The 18,938-nt window shown below is 47.2% G+C and overlaps 1 protein-coding gene across 2 annotated transcripts in view; it reads left to right on the forward strand.

Moving 5' to 3' along the window:
• Window positions 1–8,191: 8,191 nt before the first annotated feature.
• The window catches only part of degs1 (delta(4)-desaturase, sphingolipid 1), a 43,959-nt gene continuing 33,212 nt past the window's right edge, over window positions 8,192–18,938 (forward strand). The window contains exon 1 of one of the 2 annotated variants that reach the window (XM_043687398.2): window positions 8,192–8,366. In XM_043687398.2, the coding sequence (XP_043543333.2) occupies window positions 8,285–8,366 (82 nt within the window). In that variant the 5' untranslated portion in view covers window positions 8,192–8,284. Of the gene's footprint in view, window positions 8,367–8,738; window positions 9,081–18,938 lie in introns of those variants that run through there. The other variant, XM_087984516.1, reaches the window with a different exon arrangement.

Here is an 18,938-nt window from a genome sequence, read left to right on the forward strand (position 1 = left end):
TAAGTCACACAACTAAACTGTAAAATCAGGTTTATGTAATTTTAAATAGGAGTGACATACAGTATAAAATAACTATACAAATATTGTACAAAAACACACACACATGCTGCATTCACTCTCTGTCTGAACTTGTGTTTGAAAACTGCCTTGGAACTACAAACTGGACTTGTTTCCACGGCTGCAGCACATTCCAAGGTCTTAACTCTTTACTGCCCAATTTCAAAATCAATGTTCTGGATGCATACATTTTTCCAAATATAGTTTCAGAGAGCGGAGTGTGTGGTAATCCAAGGTTTTCTGCTTTACATCCTGTACATCACTCCTATTTAAAACTACATCAACCTGATTTTACAGTTTAGATGTGTGACTTGGTTCTAATCCTTTGTTTTTCCAGTGAATAATTTTGTGTTTAACTCTTTGGTGTGCCCCAAATGGCCACCATCATCGGTGTCTGCTGTGGAGTTTGTTCTCTTCCCTTTCTCCTTTGTCCTGGGATTGGGTTTTCCCAAAAATAGTTTCACTTCCATGGAACATTATTGCCATTGGATAGTTGTTCAGCTTCTGCCATAATCATCTGTAGTGGAAGTAAAAAGGTAAAAACAATTACTGCAGAGGCTGGAAACCAGATTCTGGATCAGTGGTGCTGGAAGAGCACAGCAGTTCAGGCAGCATCCGAGGACAGGCAAAATCGACGTTTCGGGCAAAAGCCCTTCATCAGGAATAAAGGCAGAGAGCCTGAAGCGTGGAGAGATAAGCTAGAGGAGGGTGGGGGTGGGGAGAGAGTGGCATAGAGTACAATAGGTGAGTGGGGAAGGAGATGAAGGTGATAGGTCAGGGAGGAGAGGGTGGAGTGGATAGGTGGAAAAGGAGCTGGGCAGGTCGGACAAGTCCGGACAGGTCAAGGGGACAGTGCGGAGCTGCAAGTTTGAAACTAGGATGAGGTGGGGGAAGGGGAAATAAGGAAACTGTTGAAGTCCACATTGATGCCCTGGGGTTGAAGTGTTCCGAGGCGGAAGATGAGGCGTTCTTCCTCCACGCGTCTGGTGGTGAGGGGGCGGCGGTGGAGGAGGCCCAGCACCTCCATATCCTCGGCAGAGTGGGAGGGGGAGTTGAAATGTTGAGCCACTGGGCGATTTGGTTGATTGGTGCGGGTGTCTCGGAGATGTTCCCTAAAGCGCTCTGCTAGGAGGCGCCCAGTCTCCCCAATGTAGAGGAGACCGCATCGGGAGCAACGGATACAATAGATGATATTAGTGGATGTGCAGGTAAAACTGATGGATGTGGAAAGCTCCTTTGGGGCCTTGGATAGAGGTGAGGGAGGAGGTGTGGGCGCAGGTTTTACAGTTCCTGCGGTGGCAGGGGAAAGTGCCAGGATGGGAGGGTGGGTCGTGGGGGACGTGGACCTGACCAGGTAGTCACGGAGGGAACGGTCTTTGCGGAAGGCGGAGAGGGGTGGGGAGGGAAATATATCCCTGGTGGTGGGGTCTGTTTGGAGGGGCGGAAATGTCGGCGGATGATTTGGTTTATGCGAAGGTTGGTAGGATGGAAGGTGAGCACCAGGGGCGTTCTGTCCTTGTTGCGGTTGGAGGGGTTGGGTCTGAGGGCGGAGGTGCGGGATGTGGATGAGATGCGTTGGAGGGCATCCTTAACCACATGGGAAGGGAAATTGCGGTCTCTAAAGAAGGAGACCATCTGGTGTGTTCTATGGTGGAACCGCTCCTCCTGGGAGCAGATACGGCGGAGGCGGAGGAATTGGGAATACGGGATGGCATTTTTGCAAGAGGTAGGGTGGGAAGAGGTGTAATCCAGGTAGCTGTGGCAGTCGGTGGGTTTGTAGAAGATGTCAGTGTCAAGTCGGTCGTCACTGATTGTAGAAGATGTCAGTGTCAAGTCGGTCTGTAGAAGATGTCAGTGTCAAGTCGGTCTGTAGAAGATGTGACGACCGACTTGACACTGACATCTTCTACAAACCCACCGACTGCCACAGCTACCTGGATTACACCTCTTCCCACCCTACCTCTTGCAAAAATGCCATCCCGTATTCCCAATTCCTCCGCCTCTGCCGTATCTGCTCCCAGGAGGAGCAGTTCCACCATAGAACACACCAGATGGCCTCCTTCTTTAGAGACCGCAATTTCCCTTCCCACGTGGTTAAAGATGCCCTCCAACGCATCTCATCCACATCCCGCACCTCCGCCCTCAGACTCAACCCCTCCAACCGCAACAAGGACAGAACGCCCCTGGTGCTCACCTTCCATCCTACCAACCTTCGCATAAACCAAATCATCCGCCGACATTTCCGCCACCTCCAAACAGACCCCACCACCAGGGATATATTTCCCTCCCCACCCCTCTCCGCCTTCCGCAAAGACCGTGACTACCTGGTCAGGTCCACGCCCCCCTACGACCCACCCTCCCATCCTGGCACTTTCCCCTGCCACCGCAGGAACTGTAAAACCTGCGCCCACACCTCCTCCCTCACCTCTATCCAAGGCCCCAAAGGAGCTTTCCACATCCATCAAAGTTTTACCTGCACATCCACTAATATCATCTATTGTATCCGTTGCTCCCGATGCGGTCTCCTCTACATTGGGGAGACTGGGCGCCTCCTAGCAGAGCGCTTTAGGGAACATCTCCGAGACACCCGCACCAATCAACCAAATCGCCCAGTGGCTCAACATTTCAACTCCCCCTCCCACTCTGCCGAGGATATGGAGGTGCTGGGCCTCCTCCACCGCCGCTCCCTCACCACCAGACGCCTGGAGGAAGAACGCCTCATCTTCCGCCTCGGAACACTCCAGGGCATCAATGTGGACTTCAACAGTTTCCTCATTTCCCCTTCCCCCACCTCATCCTAGTTTCAAACTTGCAGCTCCGCACTGTCCCCTTGACCTGTCCGGACTTGTCCGACCTGCCCAGCTCCTTTTCCACCTATCCACTCCACCCTCTCCTCCCTGACCTATCACCTTCATCTCCTTCCCCACTGACCTATTGTACTCTATGCCACTCTCTCCCCACCCCCACCCTCCTCTAGCTTATCTCTCCACGCTTCAGGCTCTCTGCCTTTATTCCTGATGAAGGGCTTTTGCCCGAAACGTCGATTTTGCCTGTAGTGGAAGTAGGCCATTCAGCCCATTGAGTTTGATCATTCATTCACTTAAGTAATGCTGATCTGATAGTTCCTCAACTCCATTTTCCTGCCTTATCCCTTAATGCTTAGTTTCCTAACTGATTGAAAATATCTCAACCTTAAATATATTTAATAATCCAATCTTGGCAAGAATTTCACAAATTCACTACCCTCAGAGAACAAACTCCTCCTCATTACTGTCCTGGGTGACCCCTTACTCTGAGATTATACCCTCTAGTTGCAGAAGTCCACACAGGTAGAAACAACCTTTCTGTATCTACCCTGTCAAATCCCCTTAGATCTGAAGAAGAGTCATAGAGTCATAGGGATGTACAGCATGGAAACAGACTCTTCGGTCCAACTCATCCATGCTGACCAGATATCCTAACCTAATCTACTCTCATTTTCCAGCACTTGACGCATGTTCCTCTAAACCCTTCCAATTCATATCCCCATCCAGATGTCTTTTAAATGTTGTAATTGTACGAGCCTCCACTAATTCCTCTAGCAGCTCATTCTATACACCATCCTCTATGTGAAAATGTTGCCCCTTAGGTCCTTTAAATTTTTCCCCTCCCACCCTAAACTTATGCTGTCTAGTTCTGGACTCCCCTGCCCCAGGGGATCTTGTCTATTTACCCTATCCACGTCCCTTAAGATTTTATAAACCGCTATAAGTCACCCCTCAGCCTCTGATGCTCCAGGGAAAACAGCCCCAGCCTATTCAACCTCTCCCCATAGCTCAAATCGTCCAACCCTGAAAACATCCTTGTAAATCTTTTCTGAACCCTTTCAAATTTCACAACATTCTTCTAATAGGAGGGAGACTAGAATTGCACACAATATTCCAAAAGTGGCCTAACCAATATCCTGTACAGCCACAACATGACCTCCTAACTCCTATACTCAATGCTCTGTCCAATAAAGGAAAGCATACCAAACGCCTTCTTCACTATTATATTACCTGTGACTCTACTTTCAAGGAGCTATGAACCTGCACTCCAAGGTCTCTTTGTTCAGCAACACTCCCCAGGACCTTACCATTAAGTGTATAAGTCCTGCTCTGATTTGCCTTTCCAAAATGCAGCACCTCACATTTATCTAAACCAAACTCCAACTGCTACTCCTCAGCCCACTGGCTCATTTCATTAAGATCCCTCTGTAGTCTGAGGTAACATTCTTCACCATACCTCCAATTTTGGTGTCATCTGCAAACATACTGACTGCACCTCCTATGTTCATCAGACCAGACTCAAAATGTTAACTCTGTTTCATTCAATGCTGTTTCACTGATGCTGCCAGACCTGCCATGTTTCTCCAGCATTCCGTGCTTGTTTCTGATTTCAGACATCCACAATATTTTGCTTTAAGTACCCTAAGAATCTTATATTTAAACAAGATTGCCTCTCATTCTGCTAAACTCCAATGAGTACAAGTCCAAACTATTCAAACTCCCATCATAAAACAACCCCTCCAAATCTGGAACTAACCAACTGAACCTTCTCTGAACTGCCTCCAGTGCCAATATCTGTCTGAGATAAGGGGATCAAAACTGCTCACAGTGTTCCAGCTATGGTCAGACTAGTGCCTTGTATACTTTAAGCAAGACCTGCCTACTTGTATATTCCAATGGCTTTGAAATAAAGGCCAATGGTCTATTTGCCTTCCCATTGCCTGCTGAACTTGCATGCCAGCTTTTATGATTTATGCACGAGAGCCTCAATCTCACTGCATTGCAGTTTTCTGCAGTCTTTCCCCAATTAAATAACATTCAGCTCTTATACTCCCCCTTCCAAAATGCATAAGCTCACTTTTCTCCACATTATATTCCATCTGTCAGGTTTCTGCCTATTCACTTAACCTGTCTATATCCCCTTGTAGACATGTGTCATCCACATTGCCATCACATCTACTTTTGTGCAAAATTGACAATAGAACATTTATTTGCTTGCCTCATTCAAGTCATTAATATATATATTATAAATAACCATGGCCCCATCATTAAACCCAATGGCAATCCACAAGTTACAGGTTACCATGCTGAAAATGTCCCTTTTATCCCAGCTCACTGTCTTCTGTTAGTTGGCTAATGCTTTATCCATGCCAATATTAGTCCCAACATCACGTGTGCTCTTATCTTATTAAGGTGCAGTTAATTATCAAATACCTTTGGAAATCCAAATACATTACATGTATTGGTTCCCCTATATCTATCTTGCTTGTTACCACCTCAGAATTCTAATAAATTTGTCAGGCATGGTTTTGAATTCATGATTCCAGCTAACTCTGCTCGTTTACATTAAGTTTTTCTAAATACTCTGTTATTACATCCTTTATAATAGATTCCAACAGTTTCCCTGTGACAGATGCTAGGCTAATTGGCTTTTAGTTACCTGTTTTTTCTCTCCCTCCTCCTGGGCAGTTTTTCAATCCTCTTGGGCATTCCCAGACTTTAATAATTCTTGGAAGATTACTATAGTACATTCAATATCTCTGTAGCTACTTCCTTTAATATACTAGAATACAACCCATCAGGCCAAGAGAAACTTTAGATTTGGTTCCCTTATATAAGGAAAAATAGCATTCGATCAGACACAGTTCAGAGAAGGTTCACTAGGATGATCCCTGTATGGAGGGATTGTCTTATGAGCAAAGGCTAATCAAGTTGGGACTCTACTCACTGATGTTTACAGGAATGGAACGTGATCTCACGAAACTTACTGGATTTTACAGGGTAAATGCTGAGAGGATATTTCCGTTCATGGGAGCAGTGAGGACTCGTGGGCAGTCTCAGAATAAAATGGTGCCAATTTAAACTAAGGTGAGGAGAAACTTCTTCTCTTAGAGGATTGAGAGTCATAGAATCACAGAGATGTACAGCATGGAAACAGACCCTTCGATCCAACCCGTCTATGCCGACCAGATACCCCAACCCCTAGTCCCACCTGCCAGCACCCGGCCCATATCCCTCCAAACCCTTCCTATTCATATACCTATCCAAACGCCTCTTAAACGTTACAATTGTACCAGTCTCCACTACTTCCTCTGGCAGCTCATTCCATACCCGTACCACCATCTGTGTGAAAAGGTTGCCCCTTAGGTCTCTTTTATATCTTTCCCTTCTCATCCTAAATCTATGCCCTCTAGTTCTGGACTCCCCAACCCCAGGGAAAAGGCATTGCCTCTTTACCCTATCCATGCCCCTGATAATTTTGTAAACCTCTATACAGTCACCCCTTAGCCTCCGATGATCCGAAGAGGGTTACCTCAGGACTTATTCCCGAAACGTCGATTCTCCTGTTCCTTTGATGCTGCCTAACCTGCTGCGCTTTTCCAGCAACACATTTTTAAGCTACCTCAGATTAAAACCGGATCTTGACCAGCTGGGCCAATGGGCTGAGAAGTGGCAGATGGCAAGATTCTAGGGAGTGTTGCTGATGAAGAGACCTTGGAGTGCAGGTTCATAACTCCTTGAAAGTGGAGTCACAGGTAGATAGGATAGTGAAGAAGGCACTTGGTATGCTTTCCTTTATTGGTCAGAGTATTGAGTACAGGAGTTGGGAGGTCATGTTGCATCCGTACAGGACATTGATTAGGCCACTGTTGGAATATTGCATGCAATTCTGGTCTCCATCCTATTGGAAAGATGTTGTGAACTTGAAAGGGTTCAGAAAAGATTTACAAGGATGTTGCCAGGGTTGGAGGATTTGAGTTATAGGGAGAGGCTGAACAAAAAGTCGCAGCACAGTAAAGGCCTTTAGTCCATTGTGTTTTGTTATGACACGGGGTAAACCCTCCTGCTTAATTTAACACCAGCAACACAGCAAAGAGTTATCCCATGCAGTAATCTGTAAAAATTCAAATGGTCAAGAACTATTTAAAATAAAAATTAACAACTTTATTTCTTTAAGTAAAATAGAGAATAATTAACTAACAACTACTCAGAAGTCCTCTAACCTATCTTTTACATTCCCTTCTATAATACTAGGCCAATAAAACTCCCAATTAAGATTTACAAAACAAAACTTCTTATCTCGAAACCAGGCAGCTTTTGGTTCTTCTATTTGGATCTTACTGTATCTTCTTCTCCTCTTCTCAAGAATCTCTGCCTCACAGGTTACTAATCAAAAAAGGTTCTTTTAAGAGAGCTATTTTTCAAGCAGTCTGTTACACATTGGGGCTTGGCAATTCTCCTCTCAACTGTTCAATTTTCCCTGGTCTTATACCCCCCCAAAGCATCCAATTGTGTAATTTTAAGATGGTAAATATACTAAATTCAAACTGGATTGGAGTTTAGTATTTTTAGGAGTATAATTTAAACTGATTGACCGGATTCAAATTTGTTTTTGCCTCCAGGCAATGAGCTAATCGAATTGTTTGACCAAGTGTTACATTGTTACCTCATTGAGAACACTTGGCGCTGTGTCCAGTAGTTCTGCTGCTTTTAACTCTCTTAAAGTACACCCACATCTTCATTACAATTTGCAGGGCTGATTAAATTGATCCATTCCAATTCCATTGTCCAGCACCTGCTTTACAGGTTACATTGCTTCAGGTGCAGATGCAGGTTCCTTTTCACTAAACAGGGCAACAACTTGTAGACACAGTGGGAGTGAGAGGCTGCCAAGCGGATCACGTGATCTATCTTTCTTGGCCAAAAATGCCCCAAACGCAGAACAGCCTCAGGTCATAGATCAACCTCAGAATTACCTCTTATCCATTCCCGAACAGACTCCAAGCGGCGATCGCAGTTGTATACAGTGAAAGCTGCTTATACAGAGAGAGGTTAATTCCTGGCGAGGATCAATTCTGCCATTGACCACTGTCCAGGCATGGTGACATCATCAGGCCCACTGAAAATTCGCCAAAAGGCGAAGTACTTGCGCGTGGTTGATCTCCTCTTTTATTATAAAAAAGACTTAAAAGTGCGGAATGAGCACGGGAAAGTGTTTCCAAGGGAAAATCTTGGATCGGTTAATTAACAATTTGACGACAGCGATGGGCGGTACCAATTGCCGGTTTTAAAACGGCGGCTGGGGTGGGTGGGTAGGAGAGTGGCGTTGATCTGCGGCTGCGTGTTGGCTAAAGCGGACGTGCTAGGGAGGAGGCTAACGGTCGCTGCTCGAACCGGTCCGGCACGTTCCACTGGTAACCATGGGCAACCGGGTGGCCCGCGAGGACTTCGAGTGGGTTTATACCGATCAACCCCACACCGACCGCAGGAAGGCCATCCTCGGTAAGAGAGGGGGGGGTGAGGACGGCGGAAAGAACGGACGGTAATCCTCTACCGCCTTCTGGTGGTAGTGGCTGGGCCCTGACTTCTACCGGATCATTGCGCCGTGACTCACCGTCGAGCTTTTCATCTAACGGTGCCCGGCCGCCTGACGTTGACGGCCAGATTGAAGAAAGTTTATTTTTCCCCCATTTTCCTCCCCGCCCTCCAATATCACCCAACAGGATTTAATAACTAGCCCCGCCCCCCCAATCCTGTCCAACACGTCTAATAACTAACGTCCCGGGACTACAATCAGTTCAGGAGGCGTTTTCTCTGTCCTGTTTCTAATAATTAAGACCGAATTAACCCCTGGCATTTCCCAGTCCACCGCCGGAGTGGGTATTGACCGATTCACGGAAGTGAGGACTGGGTTATCCAGCCTGGGACTTCACCCTCACTGCGGTTGAAAACGGCTGTATTTCCTTCAGTCCAGTCGCACTGTCCCGGGGCGGCCGTCTGGAGTTGGCTTCTGACTGAAAACAGGAAAATAGTTTCTCAACATGACTGTGATGGTGGATAGTGCCACTGGGCCGGCACGGTGGCTGACTAGTGCTACTGATTATCAGCTCCGGGGACCCGGGTTCGATTCCAGCCTCGGGCGACTCAGTGTGGAATTTGCACATTCTCCCTGTGTCTGCCTGGGTCTCTTCCAGTTTCCGTTCATGTGCTGGTTAGGTGAGACTGGCAATGCTAAATTTCCCGTACTATGCAGGAATGTATCGGCTAGATGAATTAGTCATAGGAATTGTGGGGGCCTACAGGGATCGGGCAGGGGGGGTGAGTCTGGGCGCGATGCCGTTCGAAGGGCCGAATAGTCCGCTTCCACAATCTAGAGATTGTGATTCTGTGGCCTCTTCAAGGGGTACGCGCTTTCCCCCTGAATTTCCTTTGTATCGCACCTTAGTGCAGCCGTAGTCCCCAGTAGCGACCAGGGCTTAGCGCTCAGACTTGTGCCTACCCTGATCCCGATGTCTTCAACTAGTAACGGATGTGGATCATGTTGGAGAGGAGAGCCTACAAATACCTAACGGGGAGGTCTTGACGCAGAATAAAAGCCCCTCGAGATCGCTTTTGCCCTGTCGAAGACACTTGGTCCAAGGTATGCTGCTGATCGCTGCAATAACTCTTAGTTTTCCGCCTTGCCGAACCTCCGGACCGTTATCTTGGCTTGAAGGCGGCCGGACCACCGCCCAGTTAATTGGAGAAAAACACTTCGCTTCCGCTCCAATTTTTTTTGCCAGCGGTTCGCCCAAGTCATATTTCCCGTAGAATTAATGCGCAGCTTCTGTAAAAGCCTTAATTGTAGGTGGTTAATATTTCACATGTAAAATACTTTAATTGTGCGTCAAGAGCCCTCTATAATTGGGCTTTGATACTATTACCTACAAGTGTAGGCAGCCCGGCCCTTCGAATCTGCTCTGCTTATCCGCAAGATTATGACTGACTTTTATTTTAGTCTAAACTCTCGTTCTTTCGTACTTTACTAATTTCCTTCCTTCAAACTGAAAGATTAAGGAAGTGTTTAACTATTCAGGCTGCTAGTTTTGAGGGAGACTTCAATTGAGTTCTAATAGATAGTGGAAAACTGCCGATTGTGGAAAAGGAAGCTTCAGCTGAGCTGAAAGCAACACGTCTTGGCAGGACAAGAGCCATGCTCTAGAATTACTGAACTGAGTCCCTTTGTTGTTTTCAACACTGCCTACCCATTCTGTCTTCCACTCAGCTCCCTGTCACTTGTATGGCTTTTCTTTTGTTCTTGTTTATTACAATAATCCCCTTTAATGTTTACCCCTTTCACCTGTCTCTAGCAATCAGTAACTAGTCCTGGGGTTCAACCCTTTTCTCCCATGTCATCTTCAGCAGAAATCACTCCAACTGCTATCAGTTCTGAGTCACCATGCTTAAACATCAACTCTGCTTCCTGCCCACAGATGCTGCCAGAGCAGGGTTTTGCCAGCAATTCTTTGTATCAGATCTCTACCTTCAGAAGTCCTATTAAGTTAAAGCATTGTGTCCAGCATAATTGATGAAACAAAACTGCTGATGCTGGAAGTCTAAAACAGACTGGTGGAAAAACCCAGCAGGTATTGCAGCATCTGGAGGAAAAAAATCAGCACTTTGGGCCCAGTGACTCTCCTTCAGAACCTTGTTCTATAGCTAGTGTCTCTTATGATGCATAATTAAGTACAGAAACTTGGTCATGCTTTCATAATCTGGATATGAAAGTCAAAAAATTAGCCAATAGTCATAGATGTACAGCATGGAAACAGACCCTTTGGTCCAACCCATCCATGCTGACCAGATATCCCAACCCAATCTAGTCCCACCTGCCAGCACCTGGCCCATATCCCTCCAAACCCTTCCTATTCATATACCCATCCAAATACCTCTGAAATGTTGCAATTGTACCAGCCTCCACCACTTCCTCTGGCAGCTCATTCCATACCCATACCACCCTCTGTGGAAAAAGTTGCCCCATAGATTTCTTATCTTCCCCTCTCACCCTAAACCTATGCCCTCTAGTTCTGGACTCCCTGATCCCAGGGAAAAGTCTTTGCCTATTTACCCTAGCCATGCCCCTCATAATTTTGTAAACCTCTAAGGTCACCCCTCAGCCTCTGATCCAGGAAAAACAGCCTCTCCCTATAGCTCAAATCCTCCAACCCTGGCAACATCCTTGTAAATCTTTTCTGAACTCTTTAACTTGGCACTCAAGCCCCTGATTTCTAGTGCTGTCACCCATGTGGTATGCCAGTGAAATGCTATGAAGTGGTCATTCGGCCAACCCAAATGGCTGGCTGAATCCTCAGCTGCATTTTCCAGTTTCTCAAGACCTTGCCTTGCCAATTAAATCTGATATTGTTAATATACTTAACAGGCCACCCTTCTGGGAGGGGAATTTCTCCATCAATCTTTTAAATATGATTTTCCTCAGATGCTCTCCAGCTGTCCTACAAGATGTAACTACCTCAATCTGCACTGGCAAGCTCCCTTTAAAAAGATGGCATGCAAGGCTGCTCTTATCATTGACCCCAACCTAGTGAATTAGGGCAGCATGGTTCAGTGGTTAGTACTGTTTCCCCTCAATGCCAGGATCCAGGCTTATTCCAGCCTTTTGATTGGAGTTTGCACATTCTCTCAATGTCTGTAGGTTTCCTCCACAGGTTAGGTGGAATGACTGTGGTGAATGCAGTGTTATGGGGATAAGGTGTTGGGAGGGAATGGGATGCTTTTGAGGGTTGATGCAAATGCAGTGGGCTGAGTGGCTGTCTTTGCAGGATTCTGTCACACTCAGTCTGTCCATACCTAATGTTAACCTAGTGATTCTCCTCTCAACTACTTCAATGCCTGTATGCCACTCTTTGGATAAGGGTGCCAAAACTTGTTATAGCATTCTAGTTGTGGTCTGACTATTGCCTCCTATGCTTTTATAGGAAGACCTCTACTTTTATACTACATCCCCTTGAAATAAAGGCTAGCATTTCATTTGCCTTCCCTATTGCCCACTGAACTTTTTAGCTTTGTGATTCATAGATGAGGATTCTTATTTCCTCAGCACAGTCTTCTACATCTACATATATTCAACTATTGTTCCTGCTGCACAATCTTACAATTTACCCAGGTTATATTCCACTCAATTGGTCATGTTTATCCTGTAATTCCTGTTCGGGCAATTTTGTGGGAGTGCAAGTTTAAAGTTATCTGCCTTCTAGAAGTGAGCATAGTTGCCTGTGATCAACTGAACTAAAGACAGGTATTGGTGGTGAATTTATAATTCATGTGCCATGCAAGGGTTAAGGTAGAAATGAAGTCCAGTTAGGAATCTTGAGTTAGCCATTTGACTTCTTTCTGTACTTTAACCTTGCTAACATTGTGCTGCATTCATCTCTAATGTGTGCACTTCAGATTGTGTAATGCTGTGGTGTGTGAATGTGTATATTGGCAGTCCTCCATCATTATATGTACATCTAATTTATGATTTATTTTAACTTGTTACTCCTTTGGAGTAAGGAACTAGTTGAATACTAAATCCAGTTGCCATTAGTGAAATGGAAACCTGACTGCAGGGTCCTTCAGCCATAGTCTTAACCCATTTTAATAAGTTGATAGTGTAATGTTTTAATATTGCAGAATGTCTTCTGTGGAGAAATAGAATGACAAGCCTTTCCATAAGTATAGCTGTTGTGGTCAGATTGTTAATACCATTCAAACTTTATCTAATAACCTACAAATTGCTTGTACTGTAATCTGAAGTGGAGTAGCTGTGATTTGCAGGGAGCAAGTCAAAGGTTAGTGACTTTTAAGGCATTTTGTTTCTGCTGAAAGTTGTTATATAAATGTAATTCTCATGCCACCTGAGTTAGAGGGGAACAGTTGAGAAGCTTGTATGACTTGTCATTTCCACTGGCATCAGTGATTGCAGTCCTGTCTGTATTCGTGTATGTGCAGGCCAACAGCTGTTAAAATGACTTCTGTCCCTCTTGTATAACTCAAAGCTCTGTTGGATTGTCTTCACTGTTGAATTATACCCCCACCCCATCAGCAACAAACTTTTGTCTACCCACCTCCATGACCAGTGCTCCTCAAACAGTCCCCTGGCCTCTCAATCTCCTCGGATGCCATGTGGCTGATGCAGCTGCCACCCCCACGCTGATTGTCACTTCTGCCCTTATCACCCATTCCTGAAGAAGGGCTTATGCCTGAAATGTTGATTCTCCTGTTCCTTGGATGCTGCCTGACCTGTACTTTTCCAGCAACACATTTTCAGCTCTGCCCCTATTATGGCCACTCCCACAACCACTTCCACCCCTCACAATTCCTCATGCATCACTTCTGCCCTTAACATCATTGCTGATGCCACATGCTCAGTGATTTCTGTCACCCCTACTGCCGTGGTCACCACCACTTCTGCCCCCACCAGTGCCACTCACCTGCATTCTGCTAACATACCCCCCATAGACTCCACTGTCACTATCCCCACCCCCAGAACCCCGAGGGGAACACTACCCCTGCTCATGACTCCATCCCCATTTACCCCCCCCACCATCACACCCACTCCAGTTACAGATTCCGCCCCCACTCCCAGCTCTACACCCACACCAGATCCCAGCCCTGCTGAGTTTTCACCCCCCCTTCCTTACCCCCCCAACCTCCCCCTCAGAGGATAAATGATCACTCCTCAGCAAAGGACTCACTCTTCATCCCCCTCTGTCCACGCATCAATGAATTTAATACATGCTGTGATGTCGAACAATTCTTCCGTCGCCTCCACCTCCGAGCTAACTTTCACAATCTGGATTCCCGCCGACCTTCTGAGGACGCCTTCGCCCACCTCCAACACACTGCATCCACCTGGACACCCCGTGCTGGCCTAGTACCTGCCCTCGACCTCTTCATTTCCAACTGCCGCCGGGACATTAACCGCCTCAACCTGTCTACCTCCCTCCCCCACTCCAACCTCTCCTCCTCACAACGTGCAGCCCTCCAATCCCAGCCTCCATCAAGCCAGCAGATAAAGGGGGCACAGTGGTAGTTTGGCACACTGACCTCTACACCGCTGAAGCCAAATGCCAACTCAAGAACACTTCTTCCGACTGCCCCCTTGACCATGACCACACCCACCCACCTCCATCACCAAACCATCTCCCAAACCATACAGAACCTCATCACCTCAGGAGCCCCCACCCACAGCTTCCAACCTCAGTCTGGGAACCCCGCACTGCCCGGTTCTACCTCCTTCCCAAGATCCACAAGTCTGACCACCCTGGCCGACCCATTGTCTCAGCATGCTCCTGCCCCACTGAACTCATCTCTACCTATCTCAACACTGTCCTATTTCTTCCCCCCCCCCCCCCCCCCCCCAGTCCAGTAACTCCCCACATACGTTCAAGACACCCATGCCCTCCACCTCCAAGACTTCTGTTTCCCTGGCCCCCAACGCCTCATCTTCACCATGGATATCCAATCCCTCTACACCTCCATCTACCATGACCAGGGCCTCCAAGCCCTCCATTTTTTTTTTTCCCTCTCCAGACGTCCCCAATAGTACCCTTCCACCGACACTCATTCGTTTGGCTGAACTGGTCCTCACCCTTAACAATTTCTCCTTTGAATCCTCCCACTTCCTCCAGACCAAAGGGGTAGCCATGAGCACATATGGGCCCTAGCTATGCCTGTCTCTTTGTTGGCTACGTAGAGCAGTTGATCTTCCATAATTACACTGGCACCACTCCCCACCTCTTCCTCCGCTACATTGATGACTGCATTAGTGCCACCTCGTGCTCCTGCAAGGAGGTTGAGCAATTCATCAACTTCACCAACACATTCCACCCTGACCTTAAATTTACCTGGACCATCTCTGACACCTCCCTCCCCTTCCTGGGCCTCTCCGTCTCCATTAATGACGACCGACTTGACACTGACATTTTTACAAACCCACCAACTCCCACAGCTACCTGGATTACACCTCTTCCCACCCTACCTCTTGCAAAAATGCCATCCTGTATTCCCAATTCCTTCACCTCTGCTGTATCTCCTCTCAGGAGGACCAGTTCCACCAGATGGCCTCCTTCTTTAGAGACCACAATTTCCCTTCCCACGTGGTTAAAGATGCCCTCCAACGCATCTCGTCCACATCCCACACCTCTGCCCTCAGACCCCACCCTTCCAACCATAACAAGGACAGAATGCCCCTGGTGCTCACCTTCCACCCAACCAACCTTCGCGTAAACCAAATCATCCGTCGACATTTCCGCCACCTCCAAAAAGACCCCACCCCCAGGGATCTATTTCCCTCCCCACCCCTTTCCGCCTTCCGCAAAGACCGTTCCCTCCGTGACTACCTGGTCAGGTCCACGACCCCCTACAACCCACCCTCCATCCTGGCACTTTACCCTGCCACCGCAGGAACTGTAAAACCTGCGCCCATACCTCCTCCCTCCCCTAAAGGAGCCTTCCACATCCATCAAAGTTTTACTTGCACATCCACTAATCATTTATTGTATCCATTGCTCCCGATGCAGTCTCCTCTACATTGGGGAGACCTGGAGGAAGAATACTTCATCATCTGCCTCAGAACACTTCAACCCCAGGGCATCAATGTGGACTTCAACAGTTTCCTCATTTCCCCTTTTCCCCCACCTCACCCTAGTTCCAAACTTCCAGCTCAGCACTGTCCCCATGACTTGTCTGGACGTCCTACCTGCCTACTCCTTTTCCACCTATCCACTCCACCCTCCTCCCTGACCTATCACCTTCATCCCCTCCCCCACTCACCCATTGTACTCTATGCCACTTTCTCCCCACCCCTACCCTCCTCTAGCTCATCTCTCCACGCTTCAGGCTCACTGCCTTTATTCCTGATGAAGGGCTTTTGCCCAAAACGTCGATTTCAAAGCTCCTTGGATGCTGCCTGAACTGCTGTGCTCTTCCAGCACCACTAATCCAGAATCTGATTTCCAGCATCTGCAGTCATTGTTTTTACCATCTAATCTTGTCATTTAGGCTTCCTTAAGAGCTATTACCCCAGCTCTACACTTACACTGGAAGCCTTACCTGCTGGTAGCCTAAGCATAATGGGTTTCTCAAATTGAAGTATTAGTCTTCTGTCCAGCTCCTATCTTGAAACAATTTGGTATTGTAGCAATTTTGTAAACTAATCCTCCAATCTCAACCTTATCCTCAACCCACCAATACTGCTTCCATCTACCACCATACTTATTTCAGTACACTAATACTAAAATCATGGTAGGTAATTTTTTTCTAACTTGCCCTAGCAAACTGTACTTGCGAATCAACTTTGGTCTCTTGATTGCACCAGTGTCAAGAGTTTGCTCCTTCCTTGCCTCCCTGATATTCCCACAGCTACCTGGACTACACCTCCTCCCATCCTGCCCCCTGTAAAAACGCCATCCCATTCTCCCAATTCCTTCGTCTCCGCCGCATCTGCTCCCAGGAGGACCAGTTCAAAATACGTACAACACAGATGGCCTCCTTCTTCAAGGACCGCAATTTCCCCCCCGACGTGGTCGACGGTGCCCTCCACCGCATCTCCTCCACTTCCTGCTCCTCCGCCCTTGAGCCCCGCCCCTCCAACCGCCACCAGGACAGAACCCCACTGGTCCTCACCTACCACCCCACCAATCTCCATGTACAGCGCATCATCCGCCGTCACTTCCGCCACCTCCAAACAGACCCCAGCACCAAGGATATATTTCCCTCCCCTCCCCTATCAGCTTTCCGTAGAGACCACTCCCTCCGTGACTCCCTTGTCAGATCCACACCCCCCACCGACCCAACCTCCACTCCCGGCACCTTCCCTTGCAACCGCAGGAGGTGCAACACTTGCGCCCACACCTCCCCCCTCACTTCTCTCCAAGGCCCCAAAGGAAACTTCCATATCCGCCACAGATTCACCTGCACCTCCACCCACATCATCTACTGCAGTCGGTGTGGCCCCCTCTATATTGGGGAGACAGGCCGCCTACTTGCGGAGCGATTCAGAGAGCACCTCTGGGCCACCCGGACGAACCAACCCAACCACCCTGTAGCACAGCATTTCAACTCCCCCTCCCACTCCACCGAGGATATGCAGGTCATTGGACTCATCCACCGCCAAACCACAACGCGACGGTCGGAGGAGGACCGTCTTATCTTCCGACTGGGAACCCTCCAACCACAGGGGATGAACTTGGACTTCACCAGTTTCTTCATCCCCCCCTCCCCCCACCTTGTCTCAGCTGAATCCCTCCAGCCCGGCACCGCCTTCCTGACCTGCAGTCGTCTTCTTGACCTCTCCGCCTCCATCCTACTCCGACCTATCACCCTCACCTTGACCTCTTTCCACCTATCACATTTCCAACGCCCCTCCTCCAAGTCCCTCCTCCCTACCTTTTATCTTCTCCTGCTGAACACTCTCTCTGCTCATTCCTGAAGAAGGGCCTGTGCCCGAAACGTCGAATCTCCTGTTCCCTGGATGCTGCCTGACCTGCTGTGCTGTTCCAGCAATAAAGTTTCAACTTTGATCTCCAGCATCTGCAGACCTCACTTTCTCCTCCCTGATATTCCAGGCTTGAGCCACATTCTTCAGAGTTTGTCATCTAAGTCTCCAGTCATGTTAATTTTACTTAATCTTTAGATTAGATTACTTGGTATGGAAACAGGCCCTTCGGCCCAACAAGTCCACACCGAAGTGCAATCCACCCAGACTCATTCCCCTACACTTAACCCCTGCCCCTAACACTATGGGCAATTTAGCATAGCCAATTCACCTAACCTGCACATTTTTGGACTCTGGGAGGAATCCGTAGCACCTGGAGGAAACCCGCGCAGGCACTGGGAGAATGTGGGCAACTCAAGTTAGTAACCGGAGGTGGGAATTGAACCTGGGTCTCTGGTGCTGTGAGGCAGCAGTGCTTGCCACTGTGCTGCCCATAAAGTTCCTTGGAATGCTGTTACATTCTAACAAATGGTGACTGAGTCAGCAGAATCACAGGTTTTGCTGTGACTTGAATGGATAAAAACACCACTATTTCCAATACTACGGACTTGTAAAAACAAGCACTTGTCCAGACTAGTTGAATTTTTCCATTCTTTAAATATTTTTGTATGTTAGCAGTTACCACAATGTTAACTTTTTGTTCTAAAGTTAAAATTCAGGCCTCTAAGCATTGTTGTAAGACTTGCAGAATTGAGGCTTACAATAATATCTTGGTTAACTGATCTACTGCTTTCATTGTCGACCAATAAGTTGATAACACTGGATAAATTGGCTTTAACACAATTGAAGAATTCAGGCCATTATTTACAAAGTGTAAAGAAGTTCACAATATTGGCTATGATGTGATTCTGGCCCCATTAGTTTAAATATGTGCAGCTATTGCATGATTTTTTTTTTAAAGCAAGATTTATGAAGAACACGTGTTATCAGATACCTCCATATTAAATGCTGCTTTGTGGTCAAAGGGGAAGATGGACCATTTGGCTCCTGTTTGTACTGACTGACCTCTGGTAGTCCTCTAGTGTTTGATCTATTGCCATTGTGGGTGTTGGGCCAAGTTGCCTTTTAAAGATGGAATGTTTATACCACCCCACTTTCCCAGATGGAAAATTACTCCCATTCACCTCATCCTCTGACAATTACTTCTATGCCCTCAGCTATAGCTTCAAACTTATTTTCCTTCATGAACAATTAATTATATCTGTTTTGTAAGCCACTTAGCCTTGAAAGACTGGTGACTAATTCTCCTTTCCTAACGTCTGTTCCCTCAGTGTAAACGTCATGCCTTAGATGAGCAGTGGTGTTTTTAACTGATTTTATAGCTAACCAGTTCTCAAACAACTGCTCTAGTGGTATTAAAAGCATTGGGTAGCTTAGTAATGGCTGTGTAACAACTGACTTGTTGAATGCTGCACTAAGTGGCTGGAAAATCATCTGGAGTTCACTTTCCTATGGAGGACCATCTCCAGACTGTAGTTACATGTAAACCAACTACTAGAGCAGTAAATATTCCCATGTGAAGTGGAGATCACAGC

The sequence above is a fragment of the Chiloscyllium plagiosum genome, unplaced genomic scaffold (genome assembly GCF_037043375.1).
Source record: "Chiloscyllium plagiosum isolate Xiang-an unplaced genomic scaffold, Cpla_swu_hap1 HiC_scaffold_3, whole genome shotgun sequence".
Taxonomy (NCBI): Eukaryota; Metazoa; Chordata; class Chondrichthyes; order Orectolobiformes; family Hemiscylliidae; genus Chiloscyllium; species Chiloscyllium plagiosum.